This window comes from Ischnura elegans (genome assembly GCF_921293095.1).
Source record: "Ischnura elegans chromosome 13 unlocalized genomic scaffold, ioIscEleg1.1 SUPER_13_unloc_1, whole genome shotgun sequence".
In the NCBI taxonomy this organism is placed as follows: Eukaryota; Metazoa; Arthropoda; class Insecta; order Odonata; family Coenagrionidae; genus Ischnura; species Ischnura elegans.
In genome coordinates, this window is record NW_025791657.1 from 15235524 (window position 1) to 15256352 (window position 20829).

The 20829-nt window shown below is 37.9% G+C and overlaps 1 protein-coding gene across 1 annotated transcript; it reads right to left on the reverse strand.

The window, feature by feature from the left end:
* Positions 1-6764: 6764 nt before the first annotated feature.
* Positions 6765-19543, reverse strand: LOC124172101. Its single transcript, XM_046551507.1, has 6 exons — positions 19124-19543; positions 18874-19011; positions 15702-15821; positions 14363-14435; positions 9606-9727; positions 6765-6887 (listed from the first exon to the last, which is right to left on the reverse strand). The coding sequence occupies exons 1-6, from the start codon at positions 19289-19291 to the stop codon at positions 6765-6767; spliced, it is 744 nt and encodes a 247-aa protein (XP_046407463.1). The 5' UTR covers positions 19292-19543.
* Between the last annotated feature and the right edge of the window lie 1286 nt (positions 19544-20829).

The following is a 20829-nucleotide window of genomic DNA, read 5'->3' on the forward strand; positions in this document are numbered from 1 at the left end:
GTTGTAGAGTTGTTTCAAAAAGGAAAAAAAAATTAATGAGATTTATGGGATCGAAAGAACTACTTAATAATGCCATAGGACAATCTAAAAGATATTTATAGATTATATTTTATGTATGTTATTTATATAGCTTCCTTTGTAAACATTGTGAATAATTTATAGTGTGTGTATGATTGCCTACATAATAAGTTAATAAGTGCAGATTCCCTGTGTTCTTACCCCCTGCTACCTTATTTGCAAGGTTCTTAGAGTAAAGGTTGCCTCATTCGCGACTCGGGCTCCCATTGGCTTGACGTCACTGTAGACCCAACTTCCAGCGCCATTTCAAATTCTAGCCTTTCCGCGGGCGTAACTGCTTACCATAGCTAGTTTTTGAAGTTACCCTCTATCGATCGCTATAAGCCGAATTTTAAATTGAATGCCGATTAATGAAAATAATGATGTTAAGATTTAAAAAAAGATAAATTCGTGTATTCAGACGCTATGATGTCCTGATTAAGTGATGAAATGGGAAGGTGTGCGAGTTAGTTCCGTGTCCCCACTTCATTCCTATTGCTCTCAAAACACTGTTTTCCTTTCTACTTCCGCAATATAATTTAAACTTACATTAATATGGCTGGGAGGAATATACGCAAAAAAAGAATTAGGTAGTTGCTTCAAAAAATTACAGTTCCGCCACTTTTTAAATAGAAATTATGCTCGTTTTCATTCCTCGTCGGGCTTTGAAAATAAACATAAGATAAAGAAAATTATGCAAGAGGACATTGAAATCCTTTACTTCAATGGGAAGAAAAAAATAAGCATATAGAGTGAAAAGAGTTGTAAATTTACCGTTATTACCATTTTCAAATCATTCGTATTAGGAATTCAAAGTAATCATACGTTAAGCGAAAAATCATACAGATGAAACGGAACTAACTTCAATATTATGCTGAGAGAAATAAGAATTCCCCCGTAAAATAATTTCTAGAAATGGAAAGTGAACCACCAACAATTGCCGTTATCAAAACAGCACCATAGTGGCCCGCTTGAGTGGAGAACAGCCTTCGAATCAGAAGACTCTTCTCTATCTTAAATCCCACAGAAAGTTTCCACTGTAGCCTTTGGTCAAAAAAACAAAAAGAAAAATGTTTCATGGCACCAAAAAGCACTGCAGGAAACAAATCCGATAATTTTCAGTGACAATTGCTGAAACAAAAACTTAAGACAAATGTATATCAGCTATTTGGTCGATCATAAGTCTTTAGTAGAAATTTAGCTCCACCGTAAAGGTTCATTTTGAAGAGGGTATAAATAATGAGACTCAAGAATTTATGTAAAAGAATTTACGGAACAATTTTTTAAATCTTTGTAGTGGCACTACCAAAGTTGCTCTTCGTTGTTCCATTTTTTTGTTCAAACATTTTATTCTTGTGAGGACCCTCTGCTTGGCGTAACATTTAACAATTGCTTTGTCCAAGTTGGAGACACAGCACAGAACCTAGGTAATTTGTCGAATTAGTCCTAATTAGAGGGTAGAGTCTACTTCATTACATTTTGCAGGTAAATATAAACGCGAAAGAGTACATAAAAATATTAAATGGTTTGACTCAAGTCAACATTTATAAGTTTATAAAGGGTATTCTTAACCAATTTACTAGTTCGAGATAAAATATTATGATTAAAATAACGTAAGTTTCTTTTATGTGAACTACGATTTAACACTTGATTCCTGATAAATATTTTTATACACGCTAAAACTTTTCTGTCCCTAAAATAATAAACAAATTTGCGCAACCGTGGCCTCGAAAATTTCTCAATAGCTCTCAAAGGCATACGAAAGGACTCAAATTTACAGACTTGGTACTAGAAATTTGTTTACCTGATATCTTACCATTGGCACACGATGTTACTCAATGCATACGAGGTAAACGATGAATATGCAAAACAGTCCTTGCATGAATGAGTGCGCAAAATATTGAGTTCAATTTGCCTTAATAGGGAAGAATTCCTGATTTTCCAATGCAATAGGGGCATCTAAGGTCTTGATTACGAAATTTTTAGCATATCCACTTAGTTTGTCTGACTGATTCACTTTCACCACTTTTTTCACAGGTGTGGGGGCGAGACACGGTCAATGATTCGATTAGTTAATATATACAATAAAAGATTTTTCAATTTAAGCATCCGCCTGTGATATGAAGGCCTGTTTACACGGTACATTAACACGAACGGGTTAATGTCTAAGTGTATGAACGCGAGAATGAACGCCAAAATGCACCGTGTAACCACCCAACTTGTGCGAATGCATGCACAGAAAATAGAACCTGTTCTAATTTGGTTCATGCATTCGTACATGTTCCGTTCCGGTCCACAAAAATCATTCACGCAAATGTACATTAACTCGTACGTGTTAATGTATCGTGTAAACAGGCCTTAAGACATTCCGTCCAGCTTTCTTCGTTTTCGACAAGCTGTTGGAGCTCGTTGCCACAGTACAATGGGAGACTGGCATATCCGACGATTAAAGGCGCTCTTCACCCACAAAAAGTTCGTCTTATCAGTAGTGGATTACAAAGACGATTTCCAGAGAAATTGCAGGAAATGTGTTCAGATTCGCGTTAAACACAAGGCGGCGCAAGGTCTCAGGAACTTATTCTCTCTCAATTTCTAGCGTGCAAACAATGAAATGGCTAGGATCAGCGGGCATACAGGGTCTACAGTGACGTAACAGGACTTCTGCTGGCGCATGCGCAGTTACGAATGAGGCAACCTTACAGTCTAAGAACCTTGCCTTATTTGTACCTCTGTAAATTAGAGGTGTCTCATCAAAACCTTTTTATAAACCTCCAGAAGTGATAATTTAAGGCCGATCCTTTGAACTCCTATTTATCAACGACTGTTTGTTTTCGACTGTACTCACCTGTTTTCGACTGTACTCACATTTTTCTCTTTATGACTGTAAAAAATAAACCACTGATTTTCTGCACACTACAAAAACCCATGACAAAATACCTAACATATCCTGAATGCTATGCAGTCCAGTCTGGCCTACGAATTTAACAGTGTTGCATGTTATAAGGATGACCACTCGTGGCTGGAAATTGCAGGCCCGATTGTAGATGTATTTTTTTCAACTAAATGTTACACATACGGCATATTTAACCCCTCAACACTGTGATGTGTACCCAGTACGCTTACTAATCTTCTCCATGCAAAAATTTTTCTCATTGAGATATTTTACTTTGAATTTAAACAAAATCCTGTTTTTTGAAGGTATTTAAATAGTAATTCGTACTTTGTTTTTCTGACTCCCAAGACAAAATTATTCGTTATTTTCCATTTAAAATACATTTGGAGCGGTATCTTGTATTTTAGTAGCATTTTTCTTTTTATGCCTGTAAAAAATAAACCACTGATGTGCTACACATTACAAAAGCCCTTGATGAAACGTCAAGCATACCCTGAATCTTATGAACTCGAGCCTTTCCTACGAATATAGGAGTGTTGCATATTATAAGGATGACAACTAGTGGCTGGAAAATGCAGACCTGTTTCTTCATTTATTTTTCTTCAATTAGAATGTTACACTTAAGGCATATTTGACCCCTCAAAACTGTGATGTGTACCCAGTACCCTTTCTGATCTTCTTCATGCAAAAATTTTTCTCATTGAGATATTTTATTTTGAATTTTAACAAATTACTGTTTTTTAGGAACGTTTTTTTCTTTCCAATAAATTTTCATTGTGATTTTATTTATAAAAATTTTATTTTGTAATTTTCCATGATTTACGGTTTCACACTGGTGAGTTGGCAAATTTGGTCTAAAAAGTAAACGCCTTCCTTCAACTGTAGTATTTTGAAAACTGCTGCCTACTCTGCCATAGAGACATAAAAAGGTGTCAACTCTTTAAGCATGAGATAAGACATCTTTCTTATTAGCTCACTGCCCTGTCTTTGTATTTCCCTTGTGTCATTACCTTGAGACCCAATATATACATGCAGCTAATAAACAACATGCACCAATACCACTATTTCTAAGACCGCGGCCAACACAGAAGAATATAAAACAAGTGAACACATTCAATTGAAAAGCAAATTGTTGCATGGTGATAGTTAGACATATTAAACTACAACACAATGATAGAATTATTAGAAACATATGAGTGAAGCAAGATTGAAGCAGATCAGTAATTGGTGGCTGAAGTGAAGGCCCGTCTATGTAAACCATTCACAATAGTTCAATTAATAAATACGAGAAAAGAACGTCTATGACACAATGCTTGAATTTGAAAGAAAGTCATAGAAATCGTTGTTTTTATTACAACTTATGTAATGATCTTTGAACAAAAACTTTTGAAAATAGAGAAGTGGGAATAAAATTTCAAATACTTAGAATTAAAAAAAAACACTAAATTTATTTATTGACAAACTAAGTATATTTTTATTATGCAAAATAATACATATCACCAACAAACACAAATATTTTGTTTATTTCAACCAAGTATGCTGCAAGCAAACATTATTAATTTTAGAAAAATTCAGAACCATTACGGACATTACAATTTAGAATGGACTCCGAGGAAGAGAACTTTGACAGAAAATTATGGTCATGCCTGCAACCAAAAATTGGTATGCACACTTTACGATCCCGATCTGCTAGCCAGGGCGTGTCCTTTTATGCTACCGCACTCCTTCAATATTCATTATGAAAATCGAAAAAAATATGACTTGATATGTACCTCATGAAAATATAAAGATGGCCCATCATCCCTATTGGCACTAAACTATCATTCATTCCTCGTTGTGAAGGCGAGAATCAACAATATACCTCCTCAGTACAGACATGCATGAGGCTGAATTAGAAATTTTGTAACATATATATAAATTATCCTGTCTGTGAGCAAACATGTTGCATGCGCAAAGGTGATTTATCTGAGCGAAATATTACAACTTACTTTACATGAATAGTGCCTCTAACTGTGTGTGTGGAAGTGGCAGTTGAGGTTAGAACTAACAGAGATCGGCATAAAATCAGCATAGAAAATATTTCTTAACTGCACGTGCACACATGTAGAAGTCAGAGCTGTTCCTTGGAGTGACGGACTTGCTGCAGACTATGCATGAATAGTTTTTGCTCACATGTAAATGTTAAATTGATATGATTCATCTCCTATGTGTGTAGGAATGTTTCTAGGTCGCAATAATAAGTTAGAGACTTGCTGCAGACGTACCAGAAATAAGGCTCCTCCAGCGTTAGTGTACTTATGTCTATACTAAGAGGCTCTTTGTCGAGAAAGAATTTCAAATTTGCCACACTAATGAAGTTTTTTTCCACTGTGCGTATGCATATGTGTCACTAAGATGCCCTTTGTCCAGAAAGACTTCCCACACTTGTAGCACGTATAACGTTTTCCTCGACTGTGCGTACGCAAATGTGTCACTAAGATGCCCTTTGTGGAGAACGACCTTTTGCATTTCTTGCACGAATAACGTTTTTCTCGACTGTGCGTACGCAAATGTGTCACTAAGATGCCCTTTGTCGAGAAAGACTTTCCACACTCGAAGCATGAAAAAGGCTTTTCTCCCGTGTGTGTTCGTAGATGACTAGCTAAGTGGCTCTTATACGAGAAAGACTTTTCACATTCGTTGCATGAATGACGTTTTTCTCCTGTGTGCGTATGCATATGTGTCACTAAGATGCCCTTTGTCGAGAAAGACCTTCCACACTCGAAGCATGAAAAAGGCTTTTCTCCCGTGTGCTTACGTAGATGACTAACTAAGTGGCTCTTATACGAGAAATTCTTTTGGCACTCATTACATGAATATGGTTTTTCTTTCGCATGCGTACGCAAATGTGTCACTAAGATGCCCTTTGTCAAGAACGACCTTCCACACTCATTGCATGAATAAAGTTTTTCTCCCGCCTCTGTTCGCATGTGTCTGTCGAGATTACCTCTCTGAGTGAAAGACTTGCTACCACATGAATAAGTTTTAATTCCTGCGTGTGTAAGACTGTGTAAGGTGAGGTAACTTTTCTGAGTGAAGCACTTGGTACACTCACTGCGTGAAAATGGTCTCTCTTTCTCCCTCGCACCCATATGATCGCATACGTTTCTATTACATGATGACTTTGAGGATGAACTTTGAGAAGTCGATTTCTCTTCAACATCGACGCTTCTCGTCACTTGTCTTATATTTTTCTCATCGCCTTTCCCCCCACTGGTTTTCCTGGGAAGCCCACTTTCCTTTTGCCTCGGCTCTAGTCTTTTTCTCACCACTCCACTTATGGTCTTGGAGGAGATAGGCTCGCAAGAACTGCCATTTACGCTTGAAAATACATCTTGGTTTGATGATTCTGCTACAGCAATAAAATTACGAGCATCAAAATGAGTTTTCGTGTGATCGATTAGATCATTTTTTTTCTTGAATCCATCTCTCCATTGAAAGCAATGATATGAATTTTCATTTGATCTGTGTTTGTTCCCAGGATTTTTGTTTGGGCAATCAAGTACCTCTTCTTTGTCTCCCATGACTGCCTCACAGCCACTCCTGTCATTTCCACAGATTCCGATACACCTAAGGCTATCCGTAGTATTTGGTGCAACAAAACCAGCTTCGTCCACTGCAACAGTCATTGTGGCTCTGCCTACGCTGCTTTTAAGTGATTCAATTTCTTTTGTATTACATAGTATATCATCAGGAATTGAGCAACATGATATCTCATCAGTATCAAGAGCGCCAAAATTTTCCAACTCTTTATCCCTAACGTTTCTTCCTATCCTTACTCGGGCTGCTCCAGTCTTGGAATCAATTTGTGCCACCAAAGATTTGGGACCAATACATTCATCATGGAGATACGAAGCTGATGATATTTGCGTGGGCATTTCTTCAGGAGCTGGGAGCCCTGTAAAAGAATTTCAAAATATAACTATAACATTCAAACACGAAAAACACTCATAGGAAAAAAATCGGAGCTTTCGAAGTGGTTACCTTTCTTCTCAACCAAAGAAACATTCTTCTGTTAAGAAAGCTTCTCATTTTTTGGTTGAGAAAGAAGGTTACCACTTTGAAATCTCCAAGTTTTATTTTTCTTGTGACAGTTCCTTTTTGTGTCTATGTTGTATATTTGTGGCATGAACATTGAATATATATGTCACATAAAAATATCCCAGGTTGGGCACATACAAAAGAAACAATAAAGATAAAAGCGTTCACAGAATTAAATTTTTGGTAGGACACATCCACCTTCCTCAGAGGTAGGTAGAAGACTAGGTTAAGGATGGGAGAGCTGAGGGAGAGGGAAGGGGAAATGGAGGGTAGGTAGGGTCCAAGGGGGGAAAGAGTGTGCTGAGGCAATTAAAGGGATTATCTGTCAACATTTAAGCCGGGAGGAAGTAATGCTTACAAAAAGCTATATGTAGGTTAAATCGGTGGAATGAAATTTAAGTGGGTGGTCTATGGGGGAAGGGAGGCCAAAACTGAAACATTGTAACAATCATTGAATTGACATTTATGGGTGGCTGTATGTTTTGCCACAGGGATGGATACAAAGTAGGAGGGAGTGTATGATGCCCTGAGTTTGTTGATCCTTAGGTTAGATTAAGGATTTACCTATGTAAAAGGAGGGAGAGTGATGACATTGAATAAGATAAATTACGCGAAAAATACGCAGAGGAAGAAGCATTCGCCTTGACCGGGATTCGAACCCGGATTTCACCTTCAGTGGATTTTTCGCACAATTTTTGCATTGCGGGTGACTCCGTAAAAGTTATCACCGTGGCTAGTCCCGGTATAATTAAATAAGTCTAGAGCAAACACCTCTCGTGTTCAAAGTTCGGGCTTTGCTCTCCGGCTGTGGCGCCATGCGCAAGACCAGTGCACCATGCGCATGTCACATAATCCAGTCCATACCACCTTGTCCGGAATAGTCCACAAATTTCCACAAGGGAGAATGATGCCTCGGTAGCTTAACTGGCTAAAGCACTCGGCCGGAAATCCAGGGATCTGGGCTGGAATCCCAGTCAAGGCGAATGATTTTTCCTCTGGTGATTTTTTGCTCAATTTGTGCAATGCGGGTGACTCCATAAAAGATATCACCGTGGCTGTTCCCGGTATAATTAAATAAGATAAATTACATATTTGGAAGTATAATAGGCCGCAGGAGGGTCGTAGACAAGGGGCGAGAAGACTGGGGACAGAGAGAGGGGTAAAAACTGGACAGGTTCTACTTTTAGGATGACCACAAGGCGAAGGTATACTATTGGGAGTAGTGGGTGACTTCTGTAAGGGTTTTGTCAAGCGAAATAAATCAGAAAGGTTTTCTGGTCACCTACAGGTGATAGTAGGGGGCTTGACGAAAAGATTGGCTGTAGACTTATTACTTTTTAAGATTGGGAAAAGGTCCTTAAGATGACTGCAAGGATTGTATTCCAGGGGAGTAAGTACAGTAAGAGATTAAGTACAGTAGTAATTCCACTCTTTTTCATTATTTCAGTTTAACCATTTCCCAAGCTATATTCAACAAAAAAATCATTTCTTATAGCTAGAGAAGTTATTCAATGAACCATGAAAACACATATAATAGCAAATACTTTAAATAAATTATAAAAAATTACCATTGGCCACCATCTTGTATTTCATACCACATTATAATTTGCACAGAGTTGGTCTGGTAGATAGTCGACCATTTTAGTTATGTTGTAGAATGTAACTATATTTTAGCATCAATGGCAGAATCGTGATGCATTGGGGAAAGAACAATAACTGATTTCTTTTTTTGGGGCAGTATAAAATGAACATACATTTCCTCTGGAAACCAAAAAGGAATGCATTCACTGCTCTGCTCTTGCAGGATAAAAATTCTTTCTCAATTTACCTACTACTTGTTATCAAACCAACGATTGTAAGCCTATTTCCACCAGCAAAGTTTTTGGTCAGGTCACAATGAACCAGTTTCACCAATAATATTCCTGTTAGCACCCACAACTGCTTCAACTAATCAAAAACCAGCTGAATTACTACTTCAGTACGGTCCTTTGGGCCATAAAAATAGATAAAATAAGTTCTATTAAAATATTAACTACCATGAAAAATGTCACACAAACAGGACCGCTTATTCCCATACTTATCATAGAAAATGATCACGGAACGCTTCCAATTCCAATGACTATTTTGCAATTCTTCTAATAGGACGATTCGCACACATCAAAACTCTACAGGCGAGCAACACACACTGTAAACACTCATGCATCGGCGAAGTTAAGAGAAAATGAATCCAGAAGAAGGATAATTTCAATATACTGTACTCATGGGAATCACCGCTCCTGAATTTTATGAGTGCGGCTCTTTGGCACTCACTGTGGGGAATAGGGTTGAGCTTTATCACTGGTAAAGCTAGAGCTTTAGGTTGCTTGCAGCCCCACTTAATCCCCTACGGAGGATGAAAGAAAGTAGGGCACTTATCGACGTACCCATAATAGTAAGATAAATGTGTCAAACATTGTTTCCCCATCAAAGTAGAAAAATATCATACAAATGCCCAACACACCCACTCATTTATATCCTCACCCAAGTCTCTGTCGTGAAGTGGTTATATTATCAATGAATTTGGTATTATGGGTACCTGGATAAGTGCCCTGCTTTCTGGCCTCCTCTGTAGAAGATGGTGTGGGGCTGCAAGGTGGGTGGGACCCTTTCGTGCCGGACATTGGGTGGAGGCGACGGACATTTTCATACGTAGAAGACCTGACAAAGAGGTATATTAGTGACAGATTTCGCAAGGCACACGACTGGACATCAGCTCTTACCGGCACGAGGGAAGAGGAGTGACAGCTGAGGCAGCAATACTCTGATGCATTCAGGCCCAGCCACAGACCCAGCTTAGCCAGTCCTTAGGGCTACCTTTCGGCAATTAAGCCTGACCCTCCCACTCATTTATGACCATCTTCACCGAAGGCATTATTTTAAAAGAGTGAACTATTCAAAATAAAATGCAATGTTTGGTTGAAAGAACAATGGTAATGCTATGAGTTGACTGTGGATGAATTCTATGACAGGGTCAGTGGCCTGGGTAAGGGACAGATGCTAGTTTAGCTAGGTCCCAAATCTGAGGGACGAAAATACCTTTGCAACTTGCCCCCAATGAAAAGCTCCATTAAAAGGTTAAAAACATTCTCATGGCTCTCATAGCACGAAAGCGTTTTCCAATTGTAGATGTCGGCAGGAAAGAATGAACTGCCTGAGAGTGGCCCTAAGGGTGAGAGCCAACGTCCCGTTATTTGGCTTGAAAAATCCACAACAGCTATAGTCGATGTTATGTGTTCTGCACATGAAAATGCCCGTCGGCTCCACCTGATGATGGCACTAAAGGGTTTAAAGGGAAAATGTGACTGCCCCAGAATTCAATATGGCGGCAATACGGATAAAACAAATAGTTAGAAACATTATCTAACTCAGAAAAATTACCATGAGACCCCTCTATCATTACTATGCGGAACTAGCATACCAAACTCCTAAAATTATGGGATGGAAATCAAGTTCGCCTGTTTCTCAGCCATACTGATTTCATTTCCGGGGCATTTATCCCAATTCTATATCGTGTCAATGATATTTTCTACCCCAAGGAGGCTTCAAACTTGATTCTCTGTTAAACCTAACAAAGGACCAACGCCAACCTCAGGAAAAAAGGGTGAATAGAAATGCACTCATTTAAAATATATTCACTAATTAAACTTAGCAATAAAAGCTTAGCTTAAACTAAGCAATAAAATTGACGTTGCAACATTTTATTAATTTTTGATTTATTGCGGTCTCCCAGACCGCACGTCACTGGTAGTGTAACAAGAATTGCACGTCACTGGTAAAGGGACAAAGGAAATTTTCCTAGCCATTGGTTCAAGTAGTTAAATATTCAAAATTTTCAGTACAACAAAAATTTTTGTTATGGAACACCATTAAAATACATACAGATGACTAAAACAGGTCCTTCATCCTTCACAATTGGTTACAATAGGGCCACCTTCAGACAAGACGAATTTTTGCCATCCTATGTTCTCGGTATGGTGCCCTTAAATCCATAGATTCATGTCGTCAGAAAGCCTCAATATAGAATTGCACATATTTCACTCTGTTTATGGTACTGTGCCGGGCCAGATTAAAATGGGTGCCGTGGAGACCATGGCAAGATTTGACTCCTTTGAAGCCATCCATACACAAATATGGTAATTTGAAAGCATGGTGCGGTGCCGTGAACATTGTCGTCCCATCTGAAAGCAGCCTAAGCTCTAACTATATACAGCTATTTTTATTTCTTGAGAGCAGTTACCCACTGCTTCCATTGTGGTCTCATGGCCCACTGCCTAACAAAATAACTAAAAAAATAGAAAATGTGGATAGATGACTAATCCAAGTTCTTCATCCTTTGCAATCAGTTACAGTTATGCCACTTTCAGAAGAGAAGTCATTTCGCTTTCCGTCCCCCATGGCATGGCACTGTGGAATCCAGCGTTGTCTCCTCTGAAAGCGGCCAGAATTTCATGGCCCGTCGAGGGCACAGCACCCAGCCAGATTGAAATGGGTGCTGTGGAGACCGTGGCATGCTCTTACTCATTTGAAGCCATCCGTAGAGACATATGATCATAGAAAGTGCGGTGCTGTGCCGTCTGATGGTAGTCTAACAAGGGGAGACCACGAAACTTGCTCTGCCTTTTTCAATGCCGTATTTTTTATGGCCTTTGGAATGGTGAACACATCCCTGAGCTAGTAGTGGTTCCGTTGAATGGGCCTTAATTTGGCCGTAATTAATTAATTTTCATGCGCTACTTTTCTTAAGCCGCGTATAGTTTCATAATCACCCAGGGGACCAGGGTTCGGAGCTTTGTGCTGGCTATATATTTTGTTGACTTCATTGTGATCATACGGTGTCAACTTTTTCGTTTATTTTAATTGCGACAAGCATAGACGTGAGACTATTTTTTATCATCATAATGGCGTTTAGGTATTTAAGCAGTGTCATTTCCAGCGCAGAGAAGTGAAGGCTCCACTTTCTACTCTCCTCAAAAACATACTGAAAGATTAGCGGGGGGCTAAAACAGTGGCTTTTTTTCTCGAAGAAATGACATTTGTTGGTGGGCATCTTGTTATTAATTGGAAGGGCTACGGAAGATTTTGGGAAGCGGCGAGCACAAGACACATTTGGTGTAATTGTTGCTTTTAACCCTCTAACAGGCACGACTTTTATTTCTACATAACCGGGCGAATGGCATACTTTGCCCATGTCATGTGCATATATGATAACACTCGATTTTTGTTAAAATTAATCTTTATTTGTAGAAATTAGTAAAATCTTGTACATTTATAGGTGAAACAGATATAAAAGTACACAGGTGGTAGAAGGCCGGTCGCGCGGCGTAATTTATACGCCACGTGTGACGGGTTCCTCTTGCTGATCTAAAAACATTAGCTACAATACCTCGAACTTTGAAAATTTGCAATATAGACAATCAAAGTACATTGTAGGAATACACGAGGCCATTATAGCCCAGAATATACGTATGATGTTGCAATCCTTGGTTTTTGAAGATTGACATATTTTATACGCCAGCACGCCCGGTCCAGGGTCATCAACTTTTATTTCATCCTATTTATTAATGGAAATTATATGGTGGGATAGGATGGTTGTTTTAGCACGTAGGTACTGTGTTAGTAAACTCCGTTTGGAGTAAAGTGAATTACAAGTGTTCCAGAAATATGGCATTTTGTAATCGTTTTGTGTTCTTATTAATTATGTCCGTACGTACGTTGCTGATCGCCGCCAGCCTTTAATGGCATGTGCTCTCGCAAGAGTGGTTTTCATTTTTAATGTAGAAGTTGATCAGTATAAGAAATGAAAAAATTAACATTTTGGCGAACACCAACCCTTGCTATTGTAGTCGTCGTATCTCCGTACTTGAAATGACACTGCTTAAATACCTATACGCCATTATGATGATAAAAAATAGTCTAACGTCTACACATGTCACAAATAACCTTTTCCCTACCGTACACGTATATACGTGTGGACGTTTCCTGACCCGGGAGACCACGGGCGTATATGTACGTGTGAGATTTTCCCGGTCAAGAAAATGAAACCCGTATACATATGTTTTCTAGCTCTCCCCCTTTCAGGATGGTCGTGGGTTTAGGTCGCCTTTGTCTTCGGACCCAACGCTTTGGGGTTTAGGATTAACCCTCCGAATCCGGGAGCAGGTACCCGGACCCTTCGTCTTTTAAAACCCCTCTCAGCGGTAAGGGACAGCAGTCATACAATTGTTTATAGAGTCAATTTTCGAAATAAATATTTGTTCATTTCTCAAGAAATATAAACTAAGAATTGAATTGTTTGTCTTTTGAGCAGTGTTTACAATTTTTAAACGAAATTCTACGACAAATATTAACTTATATCTCGAGTTATGTATAAACATCAACATGGAAATTGTTGCTGCGTCAAATGCTTTGATAATGGTCTTAGAACTTCGTTTAAAATTTGACAATGCTCAGATAAAAATGAGCAATTATATTCAATGTCTGTAACTTACGTGCAAGCAACAATTATCCATTTGCTAAATACATATAAGCAACACATAAGTTGACAGCGAATCAATGCCGCAGGTATGGTCGTAAACCCGGAAAGGAGGGAGCACAACTACTCTCGGAGTCCGAGATAATGTGGAGTCCCACCATGGAGGGGTCGAAAAAGGTTCAACGAGACCGTTCTTAACGAATGCCCTCCAAAACTGCTCCATACCACGAGAAAGAAAAGTCTCTTGGGGCTAGGTACAGCAGTCAAGCTAAGACGAAAACTCTGCGGTCTCGAAAAGGTTAAAATAAACGAAAAAGTTGATGCTGTATGATCACAAGGAAGTAAACAAAATATACGGAGCCCCGAACCCTAGTCCCCTGGGTGGTAGCCGTAAATGCTAACCACTACCCCACCTGACCCCCCTGCAGAATCACGCGACATTATGAAACTATACGCGGCTTAAGAAAAGTACCGCATGAAAATTAATTAATTACGGCCAAACTAAGGCCCATTCAACGGAACCACTACTAGTTCAGGGATGTGTTCACCATTCCAAAGGCCATAAAAAATACGGCACTGAAAAAGGAGGAGCAAGTTTCGTGGCCTCCCCTTGTAAGCCTTATCTGTATACAGCTATTTGCAGCCATTGAGATCACTTCGTGTCCACTGTGAATTCATGGGCCACTGTCAAATTCTCAATTCTTTCTAAGTCATAGTTAAAGTTGGCTAATTAAAGGATTAACAAGTACATTTTCCATTATTCTTGACATCAATTCCTCCATGCATGAAGTTATTTGTTTGCAACCCATAATAGTACTCACCGAATGCCTCTGTAGTAGAGTGCTGGGCCATAGTCAAGCTCTCAATTGGGTCCCCATCCTCGCCTGAATTAGGCTGGAAGCAATCATCAAGATACAAATCATGCATTAACAGTGGATTCAGGATATTTTTATAAATGATTGACTAAAAATAATTTATAAGACATGTAACATAAAAATTTGGTATTCCTAAGGAATATTTTCTGCACAATATAAATGTTTTTTCAACACTCAGAAAATTAAATATTTCACGCATTTCTTTCATCATGAAAGCAGTCTATGATTTATGTTACGGCTACTTTGCAATATTATCTTCATTAGATACCTCTGCAATTTATGTCTTTCTATTCAAACGATATCGTAAAAGAATTAAGTTTTCTTTGATAATGAAAGAACCGAAATAACATAATTGGAACTAAGTATCTGTGTGAAAAAAATATGATGTTGCCACATTTCAGAAAAAGATGTCCAAAACCAAATTTTTCGGTAAAATTGTCGAGATAATGATGAACAGCTCACATTCGTTAAGTGAAAAGTAGAAACGAATTATGATTTAAGTGCTCAATGTGAAAAAATATGACCTGTGAATGTTGAACTGCACTTTTAGTATAAAGCATTGGTCATATATGCCCATATAGTGGGTCATTTGTAGACAGCCCCTGATGGACTACATCACTAAAAAGTTTGATTGCAATCTGAGACCTTGTGTTTCTTAATGAGCTATGATTTATCAGCCTAGGATTTTATATCGTAAAATAAGCATCTTCATGAGATACGATTTATTGGTTCCAGGATTTTTCATAATAAAATAGTTATCATATTGAGATGTGATTTATCAATAGCAGAATTTAACTAGCTAAAATTAAAAGCAAGTACACTGCAACACTTGCAGACAACATAAAAAGGAAAAAAATGGCTTCTTTTTAGATAAGAATGCCTGTTTTCAGTTCTTAGAAACTTGGAGCAAAATGGGTTACACTGTCTGTAAATACTCCAGCATCATCGTAATTATTAGAAAAGGAATCTTGAAGAACGCTCACTGTACTTCCAACGAACAGTACCTATCACTGGGGATCCACACTCCTTTATTGCAGGAGCACAGCCTTTTGTTACCCACTGCAAGGAAAGAGGTGAGATTCTTCAATTGTATAGAGCTTTAATTCGCTTGCACCCTCAACCCCTTCCCTTGCAGTGGAGGCAAGAAGGCCACTTGCCAAAGTGTCAATAAAAGTACGTTGGAATAATAACATTTATGACAGACACACCCTCTTTCTTCATACAACCTTTGTACAGCTGAAGGTGGTCCAACTCACGGTTCACTGCATATGATAATAAAACTTACCAGCTTATCGTTCCTGGGCAGTAGGCAGTCTTGCACAGGAATGCATATTTCAGTGGTTTGGTCTTCTGTCTCCACAGAAGGCCCAGACTTGTTATCAGCTAATCCATCTCCTTCAATACTCTACAAAGAAGGTAAGAGTTATAACCAAACATCTTTTTAAAATCAAAATTTCCTTTTTTAACCCGGTAACGTATGAATTAAAAAGTTCATGCCATACTTAAGGCAATCATTTATGTAAATGTCAATGAAACTCTGAGTCATTAGGTGACAAATTTATTCTTTTACCACTAAGGGTTACGCCTGGCGGTACCATATGGTACCACCAACATACTTGGCACCATAATATCCGAATATATTAGGCTCACCTCAAATTATAATTATACTTTATACGAGATGTACAGGCTAAAAAAATCGTAATTACATAAAAAACCTTTGTACATATTAGCAATACATGGGGCGTAAGTAAAGAAAATGAAATGCTTGCTCTAAAATATTCCGTTTATTTTTTGGGCTAGTCGATAATTCCCAAATTTCAAACGGTTCTAAATGCCTTAAAAACAGCTTTAAAACACCTAAAGTTTTGGAAAATGTAATTAAGATGTTCTCCGCAATTTATATTTCTCATAAGTCCTGATAAATTACGATAAATAATTAAAAAAAGTTACGTTTAACATGGCACTACCAGCTGGTACCATTTGGTACCGCTAGGCGTTAACGGGTTAAATTAGGGCTCCTTATAATAAGGAATGAGGATTGGGATTGTCAGTTAAGGGAATGGGAAAAATAGATTCTCATTCCAACTCTTAATTTGCTTCTGCAAATATAATTTTCAGAGTTGTTCCTTATGAAAGGCCAAAATAACTATTTATTCTTATCTTAACTGTGGAGCCTTAGAATAGGAACCATTGATGTAGAACATATTTTCAATATATTTATTCTGTTCTGGATCTCTTTTAATATTCAAATATGAACTCCAAAAGAGAATATGTGGTGTTATATTTATGCAGAAAGAAAAGACACCTGAAAGTAACCTTCAATACTAAAATTATTTCATTCAACTGTTTTTTTAACTATCCCTAATATTATTATCCTTAAACCTATCATGTAGAAAATTATGTATCAGGTATGAAACCAAGTTCCTGCTGTCTATCAATAGGTGGCTGTGGGATCGATCACTGCTGGATTTCGACATACTTGAAACACCATGACTGAAGCTTAGACACATGGTGCACAAACTACTCAACAACTATGATGAGTTTGTCTCCGCAATATATACTTATTCTTGGGTGATAATTTCTAAGTTTGCGCCAATTAACCAGTGATCGCGGGAAGAGTTGAATATCTTCTTTCAATCAATGAAAATAGTAGCTGAAATGCATGGCAGCTCCAAAAATTTTATGGTGATGCTGCTCTAAGGGAAACAATATGCCATGATTGGCTGCATTGCTTCAAAGACAGGTGTTTCAATGTTGACAACTGTCCATGAGAATAAAGAACAAAAGCCATCAAAGAAGCTGAATTGGAGCCATTGCTCAAAGAAGATCAATGCCAAACTCAAAAGAGCTTGCTTTGTATTAGTTATTACCATAAAGCCATTTCCAAGCACTTACATGCGTTGGAAGTAATGCAAAACCAAGAACCTAGGGTCCCTAATTATTCGACAGCGATTCTACAGCATAACAATGCTTGAATTGGCATTGCAAAACCTGCTAAAATCTAACAGGAAAATCTCAAATGGCAAGACCGAACTCACACGCAGAATTTCCCCAACATTGCACCATCTGATAATTACTCGTTCCGTTCGATGGTACACGTTCTGGCAGATCAGCAGTTTCGCTCATTTGAAGGCATAAAAATAAATGGCTTGATTCATGGGGAGCCTCAAAAGATGAACACTTTAACCATTATTGTCTTATAGCTCTGCTACAGTGACCGGGAAAAATTGCAGCTAGCGATGGACAACTTCCTCCCTCTGACATGTCACCTATAAGAAATCCAGATAGTCCATTTCTATAGTAGGGTGAATCAAACCCATAGAATACATTGCCCACAGTTTTTTAATTATTAATCGCATCAGCCATTATAATACAAAATAAATAAATCTAGGGAATGAACATTTTAAAGTCAACATGTAGGTGAAAAAATTATTTCACCACAGAAATCTGCATAGAGTCGAATATATCCTGAAAAAAATCACTCAACAACAATAAACATTCCATTGTGACTTTAAAAAATGATATCTGCCCACATGCTTCAATCTAACTGAATAAAATTGATCAACAAAATAAAACATTATCCCATTTCAAATATCACGCAATTACTACACAAAATGATATCGAAACAAATAAAAAAAGGTTTTAAGGAAACAGACCTCAAAATAGATCATAAGAATCAAAAATCTATGCATGAACTTAAATGCATCTCGTTTAAGCCGATATATTTGCATATGTTTACATCCACATGAGGCTATGCTTGACAACTGATAAACTAACTTTTAGGTCTCTCACATTTCATTATTTAGTAGTAAATGGCTATGGATTTGTTTGTTCCTTTTCATATACTCCGGTTACCCTTTGGAATACTTAAAGAGGGAGTGTGGTACAGCCTAATGGATTTATTACCTTTATGAATTGATCAATGTTCAATATGAATGCCATACTTTCCTAGATATCATTGTTTAGTACACACCAAGTTTTGCCAGAAGACTAATGTCTTCAGTCGTTGCCACTGAACAAGCAACTGCAACATAAATAGCATCTTGCCAAGGATTCACAGAAAGGGAAAAACCGTTTGTGGGAAATTGGTCTTCTAACACTTTTACATAGACCACGTACAAGGGCCATTCATTCCCCCGATTATTTTAGCTTGACAAAAAGCAGCCTCAATTTACAATTGATCGTTAATCGAAGTGCTTATAAAGTTAATATGAGATTCAGCGGCATCAAGCAATAACACAATATTTTTCCTCCTCTTGAGCCACCAAGTGATTAATCTATCACCATATTCAGTTAATCGTTACAAATTTATACAATAACTATTTCATTCCGCAAACACTCGTTTCCCTTCAGTTCTTTCTGCTGTCGACACAACGCAGGGGTGTCACTTTACACTCACCGAAACTTATGATGTACCAGGCTTCTAATAAGATTAGAAAAAAACGGAAAGTACTCACCGTGCAGTAATTTCTCGGTAAAAGTTTTCTCAGAACGGCGTTTGATTCCAAACAAGTGTTTTTGAAAACACTGAATTCCGTGAGTTTCTTCAAACACAGTGGACACATGGTAGTGGGCAGGCCATCTCCCACAGCAACCTGAGATAGCAAAAAACAAGTAATTCGTCAACATAATTCGAAATTATCTGGGCAAACGCGACATGAAGTAACACCATTGTAAAAACATTGATAAGAAATAATATGTCCTTACTTGTAGACCGATTAAATCATGCAGGGCATCCTTAACAGTTGTTTTGCATTCTACTTCCGAATTGAATATGTTGTAATAATAACCATGATTCTTCCTACAAAGTCTGCAACGTTCATTCCCTGAATTCCTTCCCGACGAATCCGTGATAATTACAGTGGTACGACTCATTTTTTCACTTCAAAATCTCATGCAATCTTTAAATCATACCAATCTTCAAAGAAATCATCCACACAGCACTGACAACGATCACAAAATCCCAGAAGGAAACTACTTTCACTTGGATGATATGTGAAAACAATGAGGAGTGCTCAAGGAAAGGTCCATATAAGTCTGCTATTAATAAATCACCTCAAATACATATCACGATGCAACAGCATGGATAGAGGATATTATCAACAATTTTCATGATCATTTGACACGGTCACATCTGCGAAATAACCATATTATCGTAAGACCATGTATACAAGATTGGTTTAGAATCGCGGTTTTATAGTTGCTTTTTCTTCCGCTAAGGGCATACCTATAAAATAGGCCAAATATCCGTGTTTGAAGACCACTTGCTTTCCATTTGATACATCAAATGGTCATTTCATTTGAAATTCATCAATATTCCTTTTATTTACGGAAGATTATCAACTTTTTGTTAAAATTATATACATATATAAGACCAGAAAGGAATTTAAGCCCAATTTCAGCTCCCTTACAGTTACAATGCTTAACCCCCTTTTGTAAGCAAAAGGGTTTCAGAATTTCTTTATTTTGAAGTTCACTAATGTTTTTTCCAAAATAAACATGTCAGGACTCATGCAATAAAGCTCAATAATATATCAGTTTAAATTAATGCAAATGGAAGGATTCTTCATTTGTCGGTAGTAGGCCCACTGTATACTTAGTCTTCTCGTGGTAAGATACGCAGTTAAAGCCCTGAGTCTAAAATAATCTTTGCTTGACTGGGCTGTTGTAAACCAGGGTGTCAAAAGAGTATTTAAGTATTTTATGTCTATTTGTTGCAATGTGATTTTTAGGTGATATTTAATGTGAGCTTCTTATAGTCCCTTTTATTGTATATGTTTCCCTATTTTATATCGGACAAGATAAGCAAAGAGTGTTTTAGAGTCCAGTTTTGTAGCTGCAATTCCTCCCGCTAGCGAACCTTGTATACCATCGAAAAAGATGAATTCTTGCATTCTGGACGTAAACTGATATAATATTGAGTTTATTTGCATGAACTCCGAAATGCCTACTTAGAAAACCTTTTCTGAATTGCACATTAAAGAAATTTGGGAATTATGTTTGTCACCGAGGCCACCGATATGGCGCTTAAATTCCACTTCTGACCCAAAAATTAATATCAATAGTTATTCTGTTACTTTAAAACCATTTAACGGATAGGTCATATCACTTCAGTGAAATTTTCATGCATTTTGTCTAAGGGAAAGAGGCTAATATTTAAAGCATAAATACAAACTCTTATGATTTAAAGGGGGAAATTCGGCTTCTTGCAGATGTGTCTCTAGTGGTAAAAACCGCAACTAAGAATCCTTCTAACTAAGTACACTAGCTACACCATAGACCTTGAATATAGCTAGATGGAGCATGACGTCACGAACATGAGGGAGGGATGAGGCGGAGGTTGGTCACGTGCTATGTGGCAGATCTTCCTTAACTCCGCACGTTGAAACATGGTTCACTCGTGTTGTGCCTAC

Excerpts from the sequence above, each read along its gene's own strand:
- LOC124172101 (XM_046551507.1), bottom strand. The coding sequence starts at position 19,291 with ATGAGTCGTACCACTGTAATTATCACGGATTCGTCGGGAAGGAATTCA. Across the intron at positions 15,822-18,873 it reads TACCGAGAAATTACTGCACG|AGTATTGAAGGAGATGGATT; the intron begins GTGAGTACTTTC and ends CCTTCTTTGTAG. Across the intron at positions 14,436-15,701 it reads TGCCCAGGAACGATAAGCTG|CCTAATTCAGGCGAGGATGG; the intron begins GTAAGTTTTATT and ends GATTGCTTCCAG.